Below are 20,586 nucleotides of genomic sequence, written 5' to 3'. Positions count from 1 at the left end.
CTTTTTATAGATATTCCCTTTCAGCCATAATCCTGAAGTACAAAATAACTTGACTTTATTAACGTGCATTGGAATGTAGTCCACAAGAGTTTATCCAACTTATTAAACTGACCAATGGTATACTTCAAATTAATCATATTCTATAAATAATAATAATAATAATACATGCACTAATACGAATACTACTGGAAATATAATAGAAATATCTTTTTGTATTAATTTTATTTAATCATAATTATTAATCATCACTGACTGGAGAATCTGGTTTGCAAATCCTCCATTCATGTCACTGTAGGAGCAGGCACATTGGGATAACCATACTCCCATGGAAAATATGGGATTTTAATCAGGCAGTAAACTGAACAGCTATGGTGAAGTGTGAGAGGACACGCAGAGAGCAGAAGAGGTGATAGGGGTGGTGAAAGAGCACAGCTGAGCTGACAAAGCACTGGTTATGTCTAGGTTAATGTTTAGCCTGAGGACGGGCAGCTCATGGCCCTGCAAGCGTCCGTTCAGGCTGAGCAGTCTGCTCCTGCCTCCGCTCTCCGGGAACAACTGCTCTAAAATGGTGAGTGCTGCAGTGACAGTCTTTTAGCATTAGCATTTATAAGCATCTTATCTACGTACTTAATACATGGCTAGAGTTGTGTACACGTGGGAGTAATGTCACGAAACAAGCAAGAAGTGCACAATTTTGTATGCTGTGAAATAGCAAGCCACAGGGAAGACGTGCCGTGGTTTATTGTATGACAAAACGTACGCCAAACTCTACTCAAAACTCTGCGAATTAAATGTCTACATGAAAACCTGTAAAAGGACACACGTATTAAGCAAAGTGTGTGGTATTTCCAAATACCTTCGGAGATGTTGTTATGTTCGGCGTAATAGTTTGATGGATATAAAACTCACCAGACAATATTAACTTGACATTTTATCTTTGAGTTCAGCCTTGCCCTTTCGTCCCTGAACATTTAACGGTATTTAGTTAAGGTGACTGTATATTTCATTTATGTGAGCATTTGTTATGTCATAAAGTTCAGGATTTAGAAATAAAGTTCTGGTGTGTGGATTAGACGAGTGGACAAGTCCTACAAGGGTTAAATTCATATTATTTTGTTCGACTTTGCAAATAAGTCAGCCAAATATAAACAGATTTAAAATGACCAATTACTAAAGTTTGTTTTTAAAAATTGAGAATTAACGCTCAGTAGTTATACAGTTAAAGATGAATATCACAGCAATATGGCTGTAACTTTAATTTCTGTGTGGCCTGCCTGTTTCTTTACAAAGTAGGCCAGCGTTAGTACTTATTGTTGATGCTAGGACTCCACCTTGTGGATGCAGCACTAACAGCACTAGGCTACAATGAAGGTGACAGTTCACCAGTGGCAGTAAAGGCGGAATCTGCACGTTTGGGTTAAGGTTGGTATGGGTTGGAAGAAAAGGGGGGAAAAAACAAGAATAAACATGTATGTGTGTATTATGTATTTTTTTTAATACAGTTTTTTATGTATTTATTTGTTAAAATGTCAGTTTTTGAAATGTGAGTGAGATTTTTTTTTTTACAACAATTTAATACAGTTTAAAGAGCACAGCAGATTGAGAAAAGAGAATAAACACAGAATCACTGCTTTTTCCAATGTAATAACTCCAACATGAACAACAAAATGATGTTGTACACATTCTGAGATTTGTGTGCGTACTTGTCTACAGTCGTCAGACTCCAACTGGCTCTCCCCTTCAGACCGGGATCAGCTGGTGATGGAGCTCAGGGCCACAGGCTGGGTGGAGGTGGACGACCGCGATGCCATCTTCAAAGAACTTCATTTTAAAACATTTAATCAGGTCTGTGTGTGTGATGTACTTCTGACATGTAACATTTTTGTAAAAAGTGAGGGTATTTAGTCACTTGCTGTGTTTTAGTTTAGTCTCAGACTGGGGTTTAAGGCTAAGATTACATTTAGGCAAGGCTGACGGTCAGTTATGTACTGTATGGTCTGGGTTATCTGATTTCCTGTTCCTTGTCCAGTCATACATACTGTGTATGCATTCACTATGTACAAGACATATAGTTTGTGACATGGCCATCATTTAAAATAGAGTCTGTGTTGATGTGATTCAACTGCCATGTAAATAAAATTAAATATAGCAAAACAGACAGCGATGCACACACACAGTAGGGCTGATTTTAGTTTTTCCGTGTTGAATAACATCAGAATTTTGCCATATTGGCAACACTTACACATCTGAGTTCACTGCTTTTCATCAAACAACATTGGTCAGGAGTTGGATGTACGTAGCTAAAAGTGTAAGTAAAATAATTTTGTTCCTCAAATTATTGTGATAAACAGTCAGAATTAATCACTGGGATCATAGATTGGACCAAATCTGCATCACTGTACAGCTGGTTAGAGCGTGTAAATGGGTTTTATTCAATTTAACGTGAAAGAAAGAACACGCGCACAGGCAGTTGACATCTTCAGTCTTTGTAGTTTTCTATTCCAGACGGCCAATAAAGTCTGCGACGAAGCTCAAATTTTCTTTTAGTTTTTGGGGAACTCTGTAGGTCTGCTGGGGTCTTCTGGGGGCTGTTATAAGCTGGGTGGGGGTTTGCTTGATGGGGATCAGGACGCAGACCTCCAGATGCACGGCCATTTTGTTAACCATCGGAAACACACAAATTCATCTTTGTTTATACACTGATTGGTTGCAGGTGTAGCAGGGGGCAGGTTCCTCTCTGCTTTCACAATTTTCATTTGGTTCATAGATTTATTTATTTTTTTCCTTTTGTGCAAAGAAAAGCACTGATGACCACTGAAAGGTTGTTGGGTGTTTATGAAGCTATTATTTCTACTGTCTGTGTTAATCACCGATCAATGAGGCAAGCATGGGGCGCTAACTTAGACAGAGCATGCCGAGCACCTTACATGAAAATGGGGATTCTGAAGGTTTTAATAAAGTCATGTTACTGCATGTGAAGCTGAATGTTGTTTAAATAAATTACTTGACTTATTTCTTATAAAGTAGCGCTTTAAAGCATTTGAAAAAACATATTCTTTCAAATTAAAATTTTTTAATACTGGTGCCACTACAATACACAAATGCAGTAACCACGCCATAACTATACTTTTTTCTAATCCCTTAATTTGAGTAATATTAACATGTTTTTCTACAATAAATGAAAGACTTTTTTTTGTGTGTCATGCCATCAAAGTGGGATTACGTGACATACAAAAATACCACAAATTAAAAAAAAAAATCCATAATTGACAGAAATCTTCTAAGATACAAAAATGACTGCACATACAGTCCCTGACAAAAGTCTTGTCGCTTGTGTACAAATTGACCTGAAGTGCCGCTGAAATATATTTCTAATCAAGATTTTTTTACAAGAAATTGCTCATTTTAATCCCAACAGCTTTTGTAATAATGTTTCAGTGCAAAACGAAACTGTCAAAAAGTATTCTAATATTCACAGCTTGGTAAAGCCCATTGAGTCAATTTTTGCAAAGACACAAGTGTCGCCTTGTCATATGAGCTTCACCTGTGACTAATAATGGATCAATTAGGTCTCAGGTGTGTATAAAAACAACCCCAGTACACTAGACCTTCACATCAACAGCGACTAGACCTCTGCAAACATGCCTAAGATTCACCCTGAGACTAAAGTTTTGATTATCAAGAGGCTGAAGACCAGATCCACTGCTGATGCGGGAGACACCTTCAATGTGTCTCAGCGTCAAGTACAGAGGATAAAAAAAACATCTGAAGACACTGGATACATTTTTGACAAGCCCAGGTCAGGCAGACCCTGCAAGACAACTGCTCGAGAGGACCGTTTGTTGGCCCGAAAATCCAAGGCCAGCCCATTTTCCACTGCAGCAGAGCTCCACGAGACCTGGTCACCTGAAGTCCCTGTGTCAACCAGAAAAGTTTGTCGGATTCTGTCTCGAAATGGCCTCCATGGTCGAATCAGTGCCCAGAAGCCAGCACTAAACAAAAGACAATTGAAAAACTGTGTGGCATTTGCCAAGGCCCACAGCCTGCAAAATGGACGCTGGAAAAGTGGAAGAAGGTGGATTTTTCAGATGAATCTTCTGTTGAATTACACCACAGTCGCCGCAAATATTGCAGGAGACCTACTGGAGCCCGCGTGGATCCGAGGTTCACCCAGAAAACAGTGAAGTCTGGTGGCGGAAAAATCATGGTCTGGGGTTACATCCAGTATGGGGGTGTGTGAGAGATCTGCAGGGTGGAAGGCAACATCAATAGTCTAAAATACCAAGAAATCTTAGCTACCTCTTATATTCCCAACCATAAAAGAGGCCAAATTCTGCAGCAGGATGGTGCTCCATCGCATACTTCCATCTCCACATCAAAGTTCCTCAAGGCAAAGATCAAGAAGCTCCAGGATTGGCCAGCCCAGTCCCCAGACATGAACATCATTGAGCATATGTGGGGTAGGATGAAAGAGGAAGCATGGAAGACGAAACCAAAGAATATTGATGAACTCTGGGAGGCATGCAAGACTGCTTTCTTTGCTATTCCTGATGACTTCATCAATAAATTGTATGCATCCTTGCCAAACCGCATGGAAGCAGTCCTTCAAGCTCATGGAAGTCATACAAGATATTAAATTTGGATCTCACAGCACCACTAATTAATTTTCTGACATATTTTTGTATTTGCAGTAAATTTGTTCAATTTCTGTATGGGCGACAAAACTTTTGTCTTGCCAAAATTTGACCTTTCTGTCTTGTTTAAATGATAAATCTTTTTTCAGTGAAACTAATTTATTTCAGTGCATTAAACATCATTTGGGAGGGTTTTAGCTTTTCATATGAGCTATTTCTAACACCAATTGATTAATTGAAAGTCAGGTTAATAGCAGGTGTTTCTACAAAATAGATAAGCGACAAGACTTTTGTCAGGGACTGTACTGTGTGTTAGATATGAAAACTACCTCTGTAAAACATCTTTGTGTCCATGCACTGACCAAATGATCAGAGAGAGAGAGAGATAGATGTTTATTTAGTCCTTGTGGAAATTCATTTTGTCATAGAGCAAATGTCAGATAAACAACATCAACAGACTAACAACCAGACAACTGCTTTGCCAACACAAACATTCCCCACGAGTGCTATACAATTTATACCAAGGTGCAGGTCCCGCACACCCCAAGATTCCGCTCTGTTTTATCATCTCATTGTTTGTTAAGAAATCCAGTGCTAATAGGCACAAATGACCTGCAGGCCTGGTTGGTTTGGAGAGATGCCAACCTAAACCTTCTGCTTGATGGTAACAGCTCATACTCGCCAAATAGGGGAGGTGATACATCTCTAATAATCGCCTGCCCCTTCTTCACCAGGTGCAGGTTGTCACAGGTCATCGTCATGCTAGTTTGCTGTACCCCGGCAATCTTACTGGACATATTAACTATCTTATGCAGTTTATTTTTATTATTTACTGACAATGTGAAATACCAGGGAATAGAACAAAAAGTTAGTATGCTTTCCACAAAGCAGCGATAGAAGAGGACTAATATATCTCTGTCCACATTAAAAAGTCTTAGTTTATGCATAAAATATATAGACGCTGCAACCCTTTCTTATAAATAACATCTGTATTAAAATTCCATGACAGTTTAGCATAAATTATTGTGCCTAAGTATTTATAATCATCTACCATTTCAATACTCTCTTCATCCATAGTAAGTGGTTGGTGGGTGTTGGTGATCTGACGGCGTGACTGTCCCAATCTTTTTTTTAAATTTAACTGAATTACCTGTTCCTCTGACCACAATACAAAAACCACCCCTGCTTTGTAATTTCACAAAACATCCCTAACTTCTCAGTGCCTCAGTGTTTAATGTTCTCTCAGTACAAGCAGCTGAGCCACAACTTTGCACAAATAAAAAACAGCCTAAACCAAACAAAGTTATGATTCATATCAGTAAATGTTTGGTCAGGGAATAACTAAACCAAATTATGAATCTAAACAAGCATACAATGCCAAATTTTGAAACATGACAGCTTTTCAACACATTTTGGTCAGTACTCAACAAGTTGTGGGTTTGATGCTCAGCCCTAATCACATCATGACAGTTTAGGTAATGTCAGTCACTTTGGCACTTCATGTTGCTGAGGTCAGTGTACCATGCAATTTGTGCCATTTGACAGAAGATTTATGTATACCTTTTGCACATTAGTAACAAAGTATTTTTAAAGGCTTTTCAAGCCACCGAATGGCACTGTAGGTGAAGAATTAAAAGTGAAAAAAGAATAGAAGTGCTAAAAATAGATTCAAACAGTGAGAAAATATGCATTCATGTGGAACTTGTGTAGTGTATTTTTAGTTGGTTTATATTAATGTTGTCCTGATGAGTTGTGAGAAAATGTGAAACAAGTCTAAATACACTTTGATTGAATATACTGGAGCCTGTGAAATTAAGAAAAAATATATCGTTTTTTGTAAAACAATCTAAAGTCAAGGTTCACTTACCAGCTTTTATTGGAGCTTTCAACTGCATCCCATGGCCCTCTTTAGCAAATGGAACTTGCTCAGGTGTTATTATGACCCATCTACATAACAAAACAGAAACAGGTGCTGTAATCTTTCCTTCATGTATCGACAATTGTCAAAGCTATGGGAAATGATAGAAAGCTCCAGGAAGAAAAGCTAGTAGTGAACCTGAGATTAGTATATTTTATCACACATAGATGTTTCCACAGATATGCATTTGTAGTATGTTTTTTGTTGTGTTAGAGATTTTCCTGAGCACATTCTTCAGGATCTGCCTCCTCTGTGTCATAAACCTGCCTCAAGTAGTTCAGCAAACAACTTGAAATGTTAAATTTAACATGCTTGCTGTACCTGACTTTTTTGATGATCACACTTATTGTGACCTACACGGGAGTTCATACCAGGTCTACGACTTTTGGAGGTAAAGAAACACTAAAAGCGATATATAAATGTTTTTGGCACAGCATTGGTAGGTAGATTTCTACTTTGCCTGAGCCGTGCATTGGGCGAAGTAAACTGCAGCATCTCAAGGCCACTTAGTGGACTTCCTCTAATCCTGTCGTTAGTTGTTTTAGCCCCTAGAATAGTCTGTTTTTACACTTTCCCTTGTTTGAAGTCGAGGGGCGAGCGCTGACCTCCCCCAACTGCTCCTCCTGGCTCTAAAGCCTCTCCTCTTACCCCGACACGTCAGGCTGCATTACCCTGAGACATGACAGGCGGCCAGTTGGCAGCGGTTGGGGTTTCGATCAGAATGATTACTTTCACAAACAATCAAATTGGTTAAAACGTTTCAACTGGGTCACAAACCACTAACAACCCCATCATTCCTTCTGGTAGATGTGCATTGCTTTCTGCTTTTTTTCTTCCTCGTTGCCACCCGCCTTTCCCCCAATCTCTGTCTCTCTAGTCTTTGTCTGTCTCTCATTCCCATTCTGTGCCCCATTTTATTGGGCAATGAGCTCATGTTGTTCCAATTTTACATGTTGGCAACTCTCTCTGTCTGTCTCTCTGTCCTTCTTTTTCACCCTCTTTTATTCTCTCTCCAGCTACCCCCCCAAATTCTCCGATGCATTTTCACAAACTCTGGCTCATTTTTCATGGCCGTTCTTAAAGGGCTTTTACCAGAGGGGAATGGAGATGAGGAGCGACATGCTGGCTGATTTCCATTCGCCACTTATCTGCGAGTGATGGGCTTGAGGAAATCAGATCCCCAAGAGTTTATAATGAGAATAACAAATCCCCTCTCTGTGAGTTGAAACCGTTGTGGTCTCTAGGGGGCGGTAGAGGTGTGTCCATGTGAAAATCCTCAGCGGCAGCCTGTTTAAGTGGAGCTGAAAACATGAGGCACAGAGCCACTCATAGCTACAAATGAACAAAAAAAAAAAGATGACAGCTGGATTCGCTTGTTTGAGTTTATTTTTCTTTGATTATATGCAAGTGGAAAGTGTTATGATGCTGTTGTGATCAGGCCGGTAATTTATATGCGGCATGTGGGTAAACTGTGTCTTGTTAATGGCAGCCGTCTTGAGAAGTTACTCTGAGTTATTTCCCTCATCAAGTCCGCTAATATTTAATCGGGTTTGAGAGGTGAAATCCTCTTTCTGGAGTCGCTTTGGTCACTGAGAATCCCTGCAATCATATGTGGAAACATCTGTGTGTGTGTGTGTGTGTGTGTGTGTTTAATACTGTAAATTTTGGTTGGAATTGTGCTTGTTTTAAAGTTGCAGTCACTGATGTTGTTTACGCATCAAGCTTCATGTTATGTATGTTTACAAATGACCATCTGCTTTACATTTCAGTGGATGACGTGGAAATATTCATGTGACACAAGTGAAATGGGTAGCCTTAAGATGCAGTTTGTATAGGCGAGGTGAGCTGTGCATGCTCAACTGCTGAGTTATGTTAGCTGAAGTTGGCAATGATGGCATTTCATCTTTCTCTGCAAATATTCGGCATCATGCAGCAATGGAGAAAAAATCACTAATAAGCTGCATTTGCGAAGGAAAACAGGCGAGTTGTTATCTTGAGTCTCTCCTGCAAAGTGAACAAGCTCCTCCTTAACTAAGAATATAAACCACGTATAGAACTAAGTTCATCTCGTTAATTTAGGTGACATGGTGCAAATCATCAGCTAAAGGATTGAGTTTAATTGTGCAGTACGGGAACCTCGTCTCTAACTGTACAGCTATTATGGCTGCCAAAGACAAATGTTAAAATCTTTGACTCACTTTTCACAAACACAAGTCTCAAATGTTGGCCTCATGTACAAAACCATTTTCAATGTACAGATTAAAATCAAGTATTAAACAGTATTTCATTGCATGTCAGAATAAGCATTCAGGAAAGGTATTTGGAGTGAAGAGGGTGTAAGGATTTACAAAAGTCATGGTCTGATGGGAGATATTTTTCAGCAGTAATAACCAAAATGATACAATATATTGTTACATTCTAAATATTTGCAGTATTCACTCAGTGGTATCTTCTTAGTAGGGGCGATATTTCTGCATTTATGTTCCTCCTAACCTTTCAGTGACATCTGTACATGTACATGTGTAAGAAGAAAATATGTATATTAAAAATCAGATAGAAAGGGTAATCAGGCATCCAAATATTTAAAGGACAGGGAGGTGTGTTAGTTGGCTATATTCAACAACACAATGAGCATGGAAATGTCACAGACGTGATGCAGTAAAACTTCACAATGCTGCTTTAGAAACCTTTTTTTGGGGTCATATTAGAAAGCTATTCCATATCAAAGTATTTGCTGAATTAAAAACATGCAAAAATTGATATTTATAAATTCACAACATTCACAGTCATAGTTGTGCAATAATGCAACAAAAAGAGAACATGGCACAAACTTGAGACAAACAACACGCCAAAGTTGTGGTTCACCACACACTATATCCGCATTACAAGCACCGTTAAAAAGCTGCAGTGTCCACACAGCTTCTGGACTTAAGTTCCAATTTTGAGACTGAGGAGAGCGCTGCTGTGTTTCGAAAGCTCCCTCCGCTCTGCTCTCCGAAGGCTGATCCCCCTTTTTATATTCAGTCAGGGGCTCCCTCTCCACCAAATCTCCTTCAAGCCTCTGCCTCTCGTTACAGGCCTTGCTCTGCTTGTGTTGAATAAGATGTCTACAACTAAAACTGAGCCCCTGGGTAAACCAAACTCCCAGAGTCACCCCCCTCCTGCTGCGCGCACACACACACACAGGCACACACACACTTGCTTGCACAACATTGGCCGCTTCCTTGATATCTGCTTGTTATGCTCCCTACCTATGAAGTAATTTCTCCTCTGACATACAATTTACAAAGTTGACGATTCAAAAACACCTTTTTGCACAATAAAACACATATTTCTTTGTTGTATGACAAATACTATAAATAATTATTATAAAATAATCAGAGTCAACTCAGAGTGAGAGGCCTGTTAATCGGCTCAGCGGTGTTCAGTTCCCATTCTGTCTCCAAAATGGAACTTTCCCTGGGAACTGGAGGCATCCTGCATTCATCTTGTCCTGTGAAAATGGCTGGAGGGAAGCCGTGAGGTGTGGCACCCAAGCGGAGGTGGTTAGATAATCTGGCTATCAGTCCTTTGGGTAAGCTAAGATGGCATTGACGTCTGCTGTCTTTTGACGAGCCCAATACCTTTTTAAGCCCTTGCTGGTAACCCTGCAGTTAATGAGGGGGTTTGCATAAGTTGGCCTTAACACCATGCTTGAGTATTACATGACACTCTTTACATAAATAGGAGCTGACTGCCTGAACATTGGTTACACAGGATGTTAGTCACTTCATGAGTGTTCGCAGCGTGCATCGCCTTTGTCAGAATATCAGATTAAAGTCCTCTGTGTTTCTCTGCGTTAACTTGAGAAGATTATGATGTTACACATGCCCAGTAGAGCGCTCTCTACAACAAGAAAGAATTTCAGCGCTTGGCAGCTTTGCATCATAATTATTCAATATTTTGCTTAAAGTTACATTTCAACTTACGTTTCAACTTAGCGGGCGGCCTTGTCCTGCCAGCTGGAAGCTTGTGAAGAGTGGTTTGGGAAAGTAGAGAAATGAGACATAAGAGGTGTGGTCGTCATCATCATCATCACCACCACCGCCACCACGTACAGTTCAGTGTTCTTGCCTTTCACTGTGGAGGAGCGAAGGTTTTCCAGGGGGCTGACGCGGGTGATGATGGGGCTCGTAGGGTAATCATCGGGTAGTCATGGCGGTGTGTAATAGAGGAAAGCGGACTGTCTTCATGTGTGCGTCGACACAAACTTGTGTGTATGCTGAGGAGGTTTGAATATGTGCATTCGTACATGCATCAGTGTGCATGTGTGTGTCTGTCAGAGGCTAGTGAAGAGTAGGCACAATCTGCATGCACTTAGTCCTGGCAAGACAGAGCAGGCGTTTCTAAGCCCCTGGACCGCGCGGCGGTGGAAAACCGATCTGTAAATAACAGACACATGTGTTTGAAACTGAGTCCTGTATTCCAGCCCACGGCCGCAATGAGAGAGAAAACACCACTCTGCTTCGACGTCAAATTGTCTCATCCAGTGTTGTATGACAATCATGCTGTAATAGCACCAAAACGGCTCCTCAAAAGCGGGTGTGCGGGGGAAAGGGGCATAGCGGGGGTCTGCCGTTTGGGTGTTTCTGATTATTTGAGATGGGGGCCTGCATAATATCATGTCAAATTATCTGACTTTGACAGCTACAGCTTGTTGGGCCAGTTGGAGAGAATGGCTGGCTGGCTGAATGGATGGATAGCCGAATGGCTGGCTGACCTGTTGGCTGGAGAAGTGTGGCCCGTACAATACAAATGGGGTAAACAAAGCACTTTGAGTGGGAGAGTCCTTGACCTCTGTTGACATAAGACCTCAGCTGGGAGTTGAGGGTTGGTTTTATTTACTTGTTTGACCCAAGTGGAGGGCGTTGAGATGACCTACAGGTGACAGACAGACGTACCACCACCACTTCGCCAGTATTGTGTCCTGCTCTCCTTACTGCCCCGAAGGGACCACCACCTAAGAGAAGATGTCGATGTAGGGCATGATTTTTAAGGCCTTTTCATGATTTCAGGTTTTTTGGACATTTAACTCTAATTCATTTGTAGTGGGAGATTACTGCTTTTCTTGCTTTTTCTCTCCTCCTTTTCTTGAAGAGTCTTTTCTTAGGGTTCATGTTGCACCCAGGCTGAACTTGTCATCTTAAGTTTCTCATTCCGCTTTCCTACAAATTACATTTTTCTCTGTGGTTCAATTGCACATCAATGAGGTCAAAACGGGGACATGTAAGTGTGACACTTATTTTGATAAAAGCTGCGCAGCTCTCGTACTGTACAGCACTTTGAAGTTTGGATAATGAGTATAAACTCAGTTTGAGGTTGGTTCACTGTCAATTCAATTGATTCGAAATGCAAATAAAAAACACACTTTTTGGATACTAATACAGCATTTGTTCATAATCATTGGCGAACTTCACCATGCCATGAGCTGGCTTTGGAAGAAAAATATACTTCTTGAATTAAAACTGAATTGAAGTGACCAATTATTGGTCCAGACTAGAAGTTCTTTCTTCTGCCAAGTTTGGAAATCTGTGGAAACGTATCATACAGATGTTACTGCAGATGTTTGCAGTTGCAGACCCCTTGTAATGTCAGTGGATCTGTAACTGTGTTATTGTGATAATGTTGCTTTAAAGTGGTGTGACCCAGTTGGCAGACGTGGTGTTAAAAGGGATCCTCCCTGCATTAAAGAGTGAAGTACAACCTTCATTCACACGTGCTAATTTAAAAATATCAAACTGTTCCAGAAAAATGCAATCCTGTTTTCTTACAGGCATATAGCCTAGCCACAACCAGCATACAGCATTTGGACTGCTGACCAAAATCCTCAAATTAGGCTAGGAAATGAACGGGTATTTTTCAACCTGGACCTTATTTTCCCATGTTTTTGTGTCTATGTGAATAATTGGGACATTTTTTTTTTTCAGCAGCGAAACAAAAAATAAAAAAAATTAAAATGATTGATTTTAGTGTAAGTAAAAAAAATAATGTATTCTTAGCACTAGTTTGGCTAATCAGGAATCTGTCTAAATACCAAGGGCTGAGTTGGTGTTCCATAAAAGAGTCCAGGTGGAAAGTGAGTTTTTGAAAGACGATGGTGTTTTTAAATGGGACAATGTGCAGGAACCCTTAAGTGTTCACATAGAATCCTTTTACCTGTCACTCAATGTTCCTGAGCAGCAGATTAGCCTGAGCTTGGCCCTGAGAGAGAGAGAGAGAGAGAGAGAGGACATGTTTGGACAACACCTGACATGACAGGCTGCTTAACCATCTCCATTAGAGCCAATGAGAGCTGAGAAAAAACAGACCGCCTCGGTCTCCAAATTGGTGCCAGTGGGGTCAAGTTGCAGGAATATGCCAATTACTTAAATTGATCAGGAGATGGTTTCCTTGATAACCAATTTGATCAAGCTGCCGATCGTGTTACATGTGTCGTGCTGCTCGGGCACCTAACAGGACGTCTCAGAAATTGGTAACAACGCACTAAAAAGACTAAACACAATTTCTTCTGCATGAGTAATTCTGTTTTCGTCATATCAGGTGGTGGATGGGGCTGAAGCCACGGCTTGTAAACAATGGCGTTTCAGTTGATTTAATTAGGCAGGGAGGAAGTATTTAGGGGCTTAATTGAGATTGCAGTGGGAAATTGCTCTGAAATAGGTCTACCTGATTTACCCCCCTCTTCACAGTTGGTATGACGAGGGATTTCACTCTCCTCTTTGTAGATAATTAGAATAACCGTAATCACTCCCTGGATGGCCTGTGATTGGAGAGAGCCAAATGCCAAGCTCGAAATATGAAGAGTGTTTCTGACTGTGTGCCTGCGTGCTGTCTGCTCCTTACGCGGGTGTGGAAGTATGCACATACATGCCTTCTTGAGGGTTTTCTACATGCACAGAGACGCTGTCTCTGCCTTCAATGGAAGCATTGCTCTTTGTGCTTTGTGTTGGCCGCTATATGTTGTGGTGTTTTGTTTTTTTGTGTGTTTTTTTTTTTTGTTGTTTTGTTTTACAGCTGCAGTGATTAGTCAAAATAGTTGATTAATCAAGAAGGTAATTATAATTTAATCTATAATGTTAAGATAAGATGTTCTTTTTCAATAGTTATTCCGATCATACAAGTTGCAACACATTTTTGGGTACAGTGGTACAAGACATTTTAACTATATACGTTCTGGAGCTGAGCAACTCGTCTTTCCCTCTCTTCTCCCCTCATCTAGCATACTACTCGGTGTGTTTCGTAAACCAATAATGCTTTAAATTGTATGCCTGGAGAATGGCAGCTTTCCTCTTGCAGCTGAAATTTGAAGCAGTCACATTAAACTCCATGAAAATATAATCTATTACCCACCTCTTTTGAAACGGTCTCTGCTCCAGGTCAACCTTTCTTTGGTAACACTTTATTTTAAGTCTCATTAAGATTTATGTGAATATATAGTAACTTAATAAATTGTTAATAACATCTTATTATGTAGTTGTTAGAGTATTTGTCAACAAAGTAACTTGTCCTGTGGGCATCCATGAGTGGAGGCTGGTGTAAAAACAGATAATGAATTGATGTTATAGTTGTAATAATAAATAAAATGTCTTCATAGGATAAGTTTTAATTACTGTCAAATACTGTACACTTAAAAATGTCCTTATATCTGCATCCAACTACATGATAGTGTGTTATAAACCATTCATTAAATGTTTGTATACTGTTTATAAATATGTGGATTTAAAGTGTTACCTCTTTTGGTAAGGTTTAGAGAATGATGTTTTTGTGTCAAGTCAGAGTGCAGTGGGCTTCAGTGTTTATGCTGACGAGCAGTTAGGCAGAGTTTGCTAAATATGAACTAAAGAGGCAGTTTTAAAAATATATAAGACTGCGGGAAAAATAGAAATGGGAAAGTGACAGAAAATTTGCGGGGGAAATGTAAAAATAAATTCTAACGTTGCCAGTTTATCAGAGTTACCTAGGTTACACTAGCTGCACCATAAAACAACAGCCCTATAATAAATCCTACCTTTACGAGGGTTATAATGTTTAGATTTTGTTTAAACTCTTTTATAGAAGTGGTGATTCAACTTTACGGTAATTTAGGAGGCTGTGTTTCTGTTTTGCATTGCACTGAAAGTGGTTTCTAATATTTTGTCCTCCCCATTTATGTCATTGAGGGTAGACTAGACTAAAAAGTAAAAAGAAGTGTTTTAGAGGAGAAATCCACTTCCTGAAATGTTTTTGATTGACAGTTGATTGTTTTCTTCTTAAACAGGCATTTGGCTTCATGTCACGAGTGGCTTTGCAGGCAGAGAAGATGAACCATCACCCAGAATGGTTCAATGTTTATAATAAGGTAATAACTTTCTTCACATTGTGGCCCAAATTACAACTTGTAATAGTGATTGAGGAGTCACTCACAGTGCTGCATTTGTTTAGTATCCATTACAGAAATCACAGCTTGTAGAATCAAACAGTGTTATCACGGCTGTGTGTTTGAGTTACTGTCATATTTACAATGCTACGGTTGGTTTATAACAAATTACAGACACACCGAGATCAATCAACTCTGGATAAAGTCCGATTTTTTTCAACAATCCTCACTGGTTTTGGAGCGATCTCCACTCAAAGCCAGAAACACTCGGTTAGTCAGAACGACTTCACACTGTAATCTCATAGTTTTTCTTGTGAAAAGCTCTGCAAATATCTCTACCTCCCCTCCACGAAGCCCGCACAACCCTGACACTCACGCACACACTCTCACTTTCTCTGCCTCAGAAATAAAGTAGTGGTTGATATGACAAACCCAGTCCCTGAAAATCTCTCAGCATTAGGTTGTAGCCACTGAGTTACAGTGTGGTGGACCCGGCCGCTCTGTCAGGAATGCTGCTCCTAATCCACTCTTTATTAAAGTGGCTGTAGAACGGTGCTACAGGTCTCTGGGCCCCCACAGCACTTTCCACCAGACACTTACACATAAATCCCACTCTGACTGATGTTCATCCTAAAATAGATGCTGTACACTGAGCTACTAATAATATTCTATTAAGGTTCATTAATGTTCTGCTCTCTTTTCTTGGCTCTCAATGTAAAGTTTACAAGATATAACTCTGGGCTAGAGCTGGGCTGAATTCAGCCCCGACAAAACACTATGCAAAACGTTTATTTAAACAAAACGGTGCTGCCTTGAACAACCTGTTGTGTACGCAAGTGCACTGACGTTTTAATATTGGGGTTTATATACTGTACATGTCGCTGCTGATTGGGAAAAACCTCTGACCCACCCACCAAATGAGAGAAAACGTATCTCATAGGCTGTTGCACACCATGTTGCTCAACTCAGAAACCATTGCAAAACCGTGCACACCGTTTTCAGATTAAACGTGCCCTTGCTCTCCAGGGCGGAACTTCATTGGTGGAGGCAAAAACATCCCCTCAAAATTTCAAGGACTCTGGATGGCCGTCCACTGAATTTATCACAGTTCCTGACAAATAACAGGACAAGATATGTCACTGTATGTGGATCGCAGCTTAAAGAAATAGTTCAGTATTTTGGGAGATATGTTTATTTGCTTTCTTTCCAAAATTGAGGTAAGAAGATAAATACCAATCTCATGTTTGTGTGTAAAGTACGGAGCTGGAGTCAAGATGTGTCTTGTCTAGCCTAGCATAAAGACTGTAAACAGCGAGTCTGGTTCTGTCCAAAGCTTTGTCCAAAAAATAATCCAAACCAACACCTCTAATGCAATCCACTAAGCAGAAATGTAAAAACAACACGTGGTTTTGGGGGAATTTGTGTGCTGGAACTACTTTTTCGCAGAAATGGTGCAAGCTTCCTGAATTGTCATTACAGTAATGTCACACAGAGACCAAACCAAAACTGCTTAATCTGGCAACCCACACGGTAACTGGCGACACTGCACAGGATAAACTGCTGTTAGTCAGGCACAATTACACCAATATACACTAATGTCAGCTTCTGCTTCCACAAGCATGTATAAAAGCTTATTCCAGGGCTGCAAAACAACATAAGTGTGACACTTAAAGTAATACCGAAAAACTGTGTCTTGATGATCAAATACTCCTGTAGTCTCAATATGTGGCTCTGAAAAGTTTGTATCTTTGTGGAGAACAGCAGCTGTAGTCAGTAGTTACAAGGGATACCGTGGTAAAAAAACAACAAAGAAAAAGCACATAGAAACCACTCCTTTACATCATCCTCTTCTTCTATATTGATTCGCATGCTGTTCACCTTCTAAGACTAATAATGATTAATTAATGATTTCTATATTTTGACCCAATGTTTTTCTTTGCCATCCAAATGGCAATGACAATTACATAACATGCACTGGGAAAATGTTTGGATTTTTTCAAGTGTTAACTATTTTTTTTAGTTAACAATTATTACAGCACTAATTACCAACTAAAAATAATACTAACTTGTGATTTGTTTGGTTGACCTGTTATTGCTTTGCAATTGCAAACTGTGTGTTTGTGTCCTCACAGGTCCAGATTACATTGACTTCACATGACTGTGGAGGGCTGTCAAAACGGGACATCAAAATGGCCAAGTTTATTGACAGAATTGCACTTTCAATGTAATGTTTTTGTCAGAAAGTTTTTCTTTCCCAGTTTCTTTTGTTTCCCTGCTTTCAGTCACAACTCTGCCAAAGAATGTCAAAGAATTATTTCTCAGAAAAATGTATTTACTCCTATTGACCCATCCATCTTAAATAACATCTGTGTAAGATATTCTGTTTTGATGTTTGTATTTTGTTTGCAGCATATTTTGTACAAGCTTTCTGTAAGAATAAAAGTTTGATTTTGTGAAACGTTTCTGTAATTGATTCATAATGATGTAGCTCTGCACTGACTCTTGAGTAAGATGACATTTCCAAGGCTCAGTAGAAAACCTTGGTTTAGATTCAAGATTCCACCTTTAACTGATTCTGGCAGATCTAATTTCATTGTGTGTCTCACTGTGTGGTTCTCTTGTTTTCAACAGTGTTTATTTTCACGCATGGAATTCAAATAGAGTGTAATTGCTCTGCAGTACTCTGTCCGGTACTCACCAATGATCCAGATGATACTTTCCCCTGTCAGTCCTCTACCAGGCCACATGTTCTCCTTTTGGCCCTGGCGGGTGGAGCAAAATGAGGAAGGGGTCAAAGTCAGTAGGAGGGGATTTATTTGATTTGGTAAGTGATGAGTCAGATAGGGCTGCTGTGTTTTCCTGACTGGATCGCCATCAGGAGAAGATCAGCAAACAGAAAAGAGTGTAATAAAAGCCAAATCAGTAGGATTGTTCACTCTGCCAATCTGTGTTGCAAAAAGCCACTTTCTCTGTCGTCGCACAGAGCACAACTTGGCACAAAGACTGGAGGCAGGGGGAAACCGCTAGTCTGGCTCTGTCCAAAGGTAACAGAATCTGCCTACCGGCACCTCTAAAGTTTACTAATTAACAGGTTATATCTCATCTGTTTAATCTGTATAACTGCGGTTTTGCTGGGGGCTATGTGCTGGACTATTGCCTAGTTTGGCTTAGTAACATCCTGGAGTCTTGTCACTATAAGGTTGCCAGGCATCCAGCAGAGACCAGGAAATTACTGTGCCAGTCCAAGAGTCTGGTGTTGTGCCGAAGCCTGTTTTCTTGTCGATGTACGTTATGTGCCTAAAATCTCCTTACTTTAACCTGACCCCAACCTTACTCTAACCCCAACCAGTTATGTCTGCTTCCCCTAACCACAACAGTGGATGTGGATCTTCTATCTCAACACAAAAGTGAGTAATTGTATTTTCCAAAGTGTTGAACTTCTTTAATTGCATTACTTTGAGTGCAACTGGATCTTCATTTGTCTCTGAGAGTTTAGTTAAAGACATCTGCAGGAATAAACCAAAAGTAAGCTAACTACATTCCTATTGATGCTAGGGCTTATCCTCCCAGGTTGCTGTAACTTATCTTAGTTGCATTTGGGTGATTGCTGTCTCTACCGCAGATGAAATGAGTGGCATAGCTGCGGACGCCTAGCAGTGACTTTTGTAGTTAAAGCAATTATGAGCATGCAATTAGATGCTGAGCAGCCAAGGTCATTACAATTAATGCAAATAGCCTGGCCCCGGCAAAATAGAATAGCCTTTCACCAATGTGTTGTGAAAACGTTAAAATTAGGTGCACTAAAACAAATATGTTGATTAGGATCAAACACCACACATCACCCCTACGAAGTGAAATTAAACAACAAATTCACCCTTCCCCTCGGCATCATTTACTGTAAAGTATCACAGATTGACTTGGCCGGATCAGTGCGTTTAGTGCCAGTATTTCACATGATTTCTAAAGGTATTAATTCATGCTTTTCAATTAACCTTTCATTTGGATGGGTCATGTTGAAAAGCAAACCCATGATACTCCATAACCTATGCCTTAAAGTAAAAAACTAAACTATGTTTCTCCATTTCTATTAAGTCTTGACTAACATTGTAAATTCAACCTCATAAGCTATAGACTGGCTACATTTACATTATATTCAATAATTTGCAAACAAATTTTTACTTACAGTAAAGGCCAACCAGGCCCACACACATGTTGGTGAGGCTAAAGCGCACACTCAGAGTTGGATTAAATATATCATATTGCAAAGATGATTTTTGGGGAACTAAACCCTCTGTTCATTCATCTGTAGAGTCAAGTTCTGACCAAAATTAGAGAACCGTTGCATCTGTTGTGTGTTAATACGCACCACACTGACCCAGTCAGCCACCGCTCAAACTGTTTTTTGTGCAGGGAGGCAACTGCAAGGCTAGAAACAATATGAGACATTTCAAGACTTTTTAATGTCTCTGTATGTACCGTGTATCTCATTTGAATTGTCTCAGGTGGACACAGCAGCAAGACAACACCTTCATCTGCAGCAACTCCTCCTTTTGAGGTTTTGATGTGTGTAGGAAGCATGTCAGCAGCAGTTAAAGTATCAAAAGTAAAAATAGTTCTGCAGAAGGTTGGTCTCTGATATACTGTACATGTTATACTTTAGATTGTTATTATTATTTATTCATTCAGCTGACGCCTTTATCCAAAGTGACTTACTTCTGGAGCATCTAGGGGTTAAGTGTTTTGCTCAGGGACACATTGGTGTCTCACAGTGGAGTGAAACCCGGGTCTTTCGCACCAAAGGCACGTGTCTTATCCACTGCTCCATCGCCATTACTTTTGTAGCTGGACAAGGTGGAGCTAGTTTTAACTACTGTGTAAACAGTAGGTAGTTAGTTTTCCAACCCAGGGATCGGACCCCCTCCTGAGGGTCGCAAGATACATCTGAGGGGTCTTAAGATGATTAATGGGGCAGAAAAGAAAAAAAACAAAGTGAAACCATCTGAGTGGTTTAGAAGGTGGTTTATCTCTTTTTGGTGGAACTGCTAACAACTCATCTCAAACCTAGCTGCTAGGCCTGTAACTGTAAGTTTAACCAACAGATAGAGAGTGTATTGATCTTGTCATCTAACTCTTATATTTCAATTATAATATAATATGTATATTTCCCAAAATGGACTATTCCTTATGTCCAAAAAGAAAAAAACTGAATTATCAGGAATTATGTTATTATTATGTAATTGTGATGCAATTGAATCTACTGGATCTATAAGAAAGGGTGACACACATTTCTCTCTATGTATAGTAAATACTCAGGTGTATTTATAAATATTAATATTTATTATAATATATTAATAAATGAGTGAGAGTTCAGACTATTACTGGCCATCAGCTGAGGCAGAATATTTGAACCACTGAACTATCATTTCAAGCTTTTATTTCTAGGGTTGTAAGGAATAATTATTTCCATTGATCATTCAATCTGTCATTTTGGTTTCCAATTTATTGTTTAGTCCACAAAATGTCAGAAAATCATAAAAAAGAAGTCACATTACAATTTTTCAGCACTCGAATGAGGACTTCAAATTCTTTGTCTTCTCCAACTAACCATCTAAATCTATCTACGTAAATTTCCAATCCAA

General features: G+C 39.7%; 1 protein-coding gene across 1 annotated transcript; it reads left to right on the top strand.

Annotated features, from left to right (window-relative positions):
• Window positions 1–378: 378 nt before the first annotated feature.
• Window positions 379–17,400, top strand: LOC123963517 (pterin-4-alpha-carbinolamine dehydratase 2-like). The gene is made up of 4 exons (XM_046040423.1): window positions 379–568; window positions 1,714–1,845; window positions 14,849–14,929; window positions 17,080–17,400. The coding sequence occupies exons 1-4, from the start codon at window positions 455–457 to the stop codon at window positions 17,173–17,175; spliced, it is 423 nt and encodes a 140-aa protein (XP_045896379.1). The 5' UTR covers window positions 379–454; the 3' UTR covers window positions 17,176–17,400.
• The last annotated feature ends 3,186 nt before the right edge of the window (window positions 17,401–20,586 follow it).

The sequence above is a fragment of the Micropterus dolomieu genome, linkage group LG23 (assembly GCF_021292245.1).
Source record: "Micropterus dolomieu isolate WLL.071019.BEF.003 ecotype Adirondacks linkage group LG23, ASM2129224v1, whole genome shotgun sequence".
NCBI classification, from domain to species: domain Eukaryota; kingdom Metazoa; phylum Chordata; class Actinopteri; order Centrarchiformes; family Centrarchidae; genus Micropterus; species Micropterus dolomieu.
The sequence above is the reverse complement of the archived record's forward strand: the minus strand, read 5'-3'. Positions and strand labels throughout refer to the sequence as shown.

Excerpts from the sequence above, each read along its gene's own strand:
- LOC123963517 (XM_046040423.1), top strand. The coding sequence starts at position 455 with ATGTCTAGGTTAATGTTTAGCCTGAGGACGGGCAGCTCATGGCCCTGC. Across the intron at positions 1,846-14,848 it reads ATTTTAAAACATTTAATCAG|GCATTTGGCTTCATGTCACG; the intron begins GTCTGTGTGTGT and ends CTTCTTAAACAG. Across the intron at positions 14,930-17,079 it reads GGTTCAATGTTTATAATAAG|GTCCAGATTACATTGACTTC; the intron begins GTAATAACTTTC and ends GTGTCCTCACAG.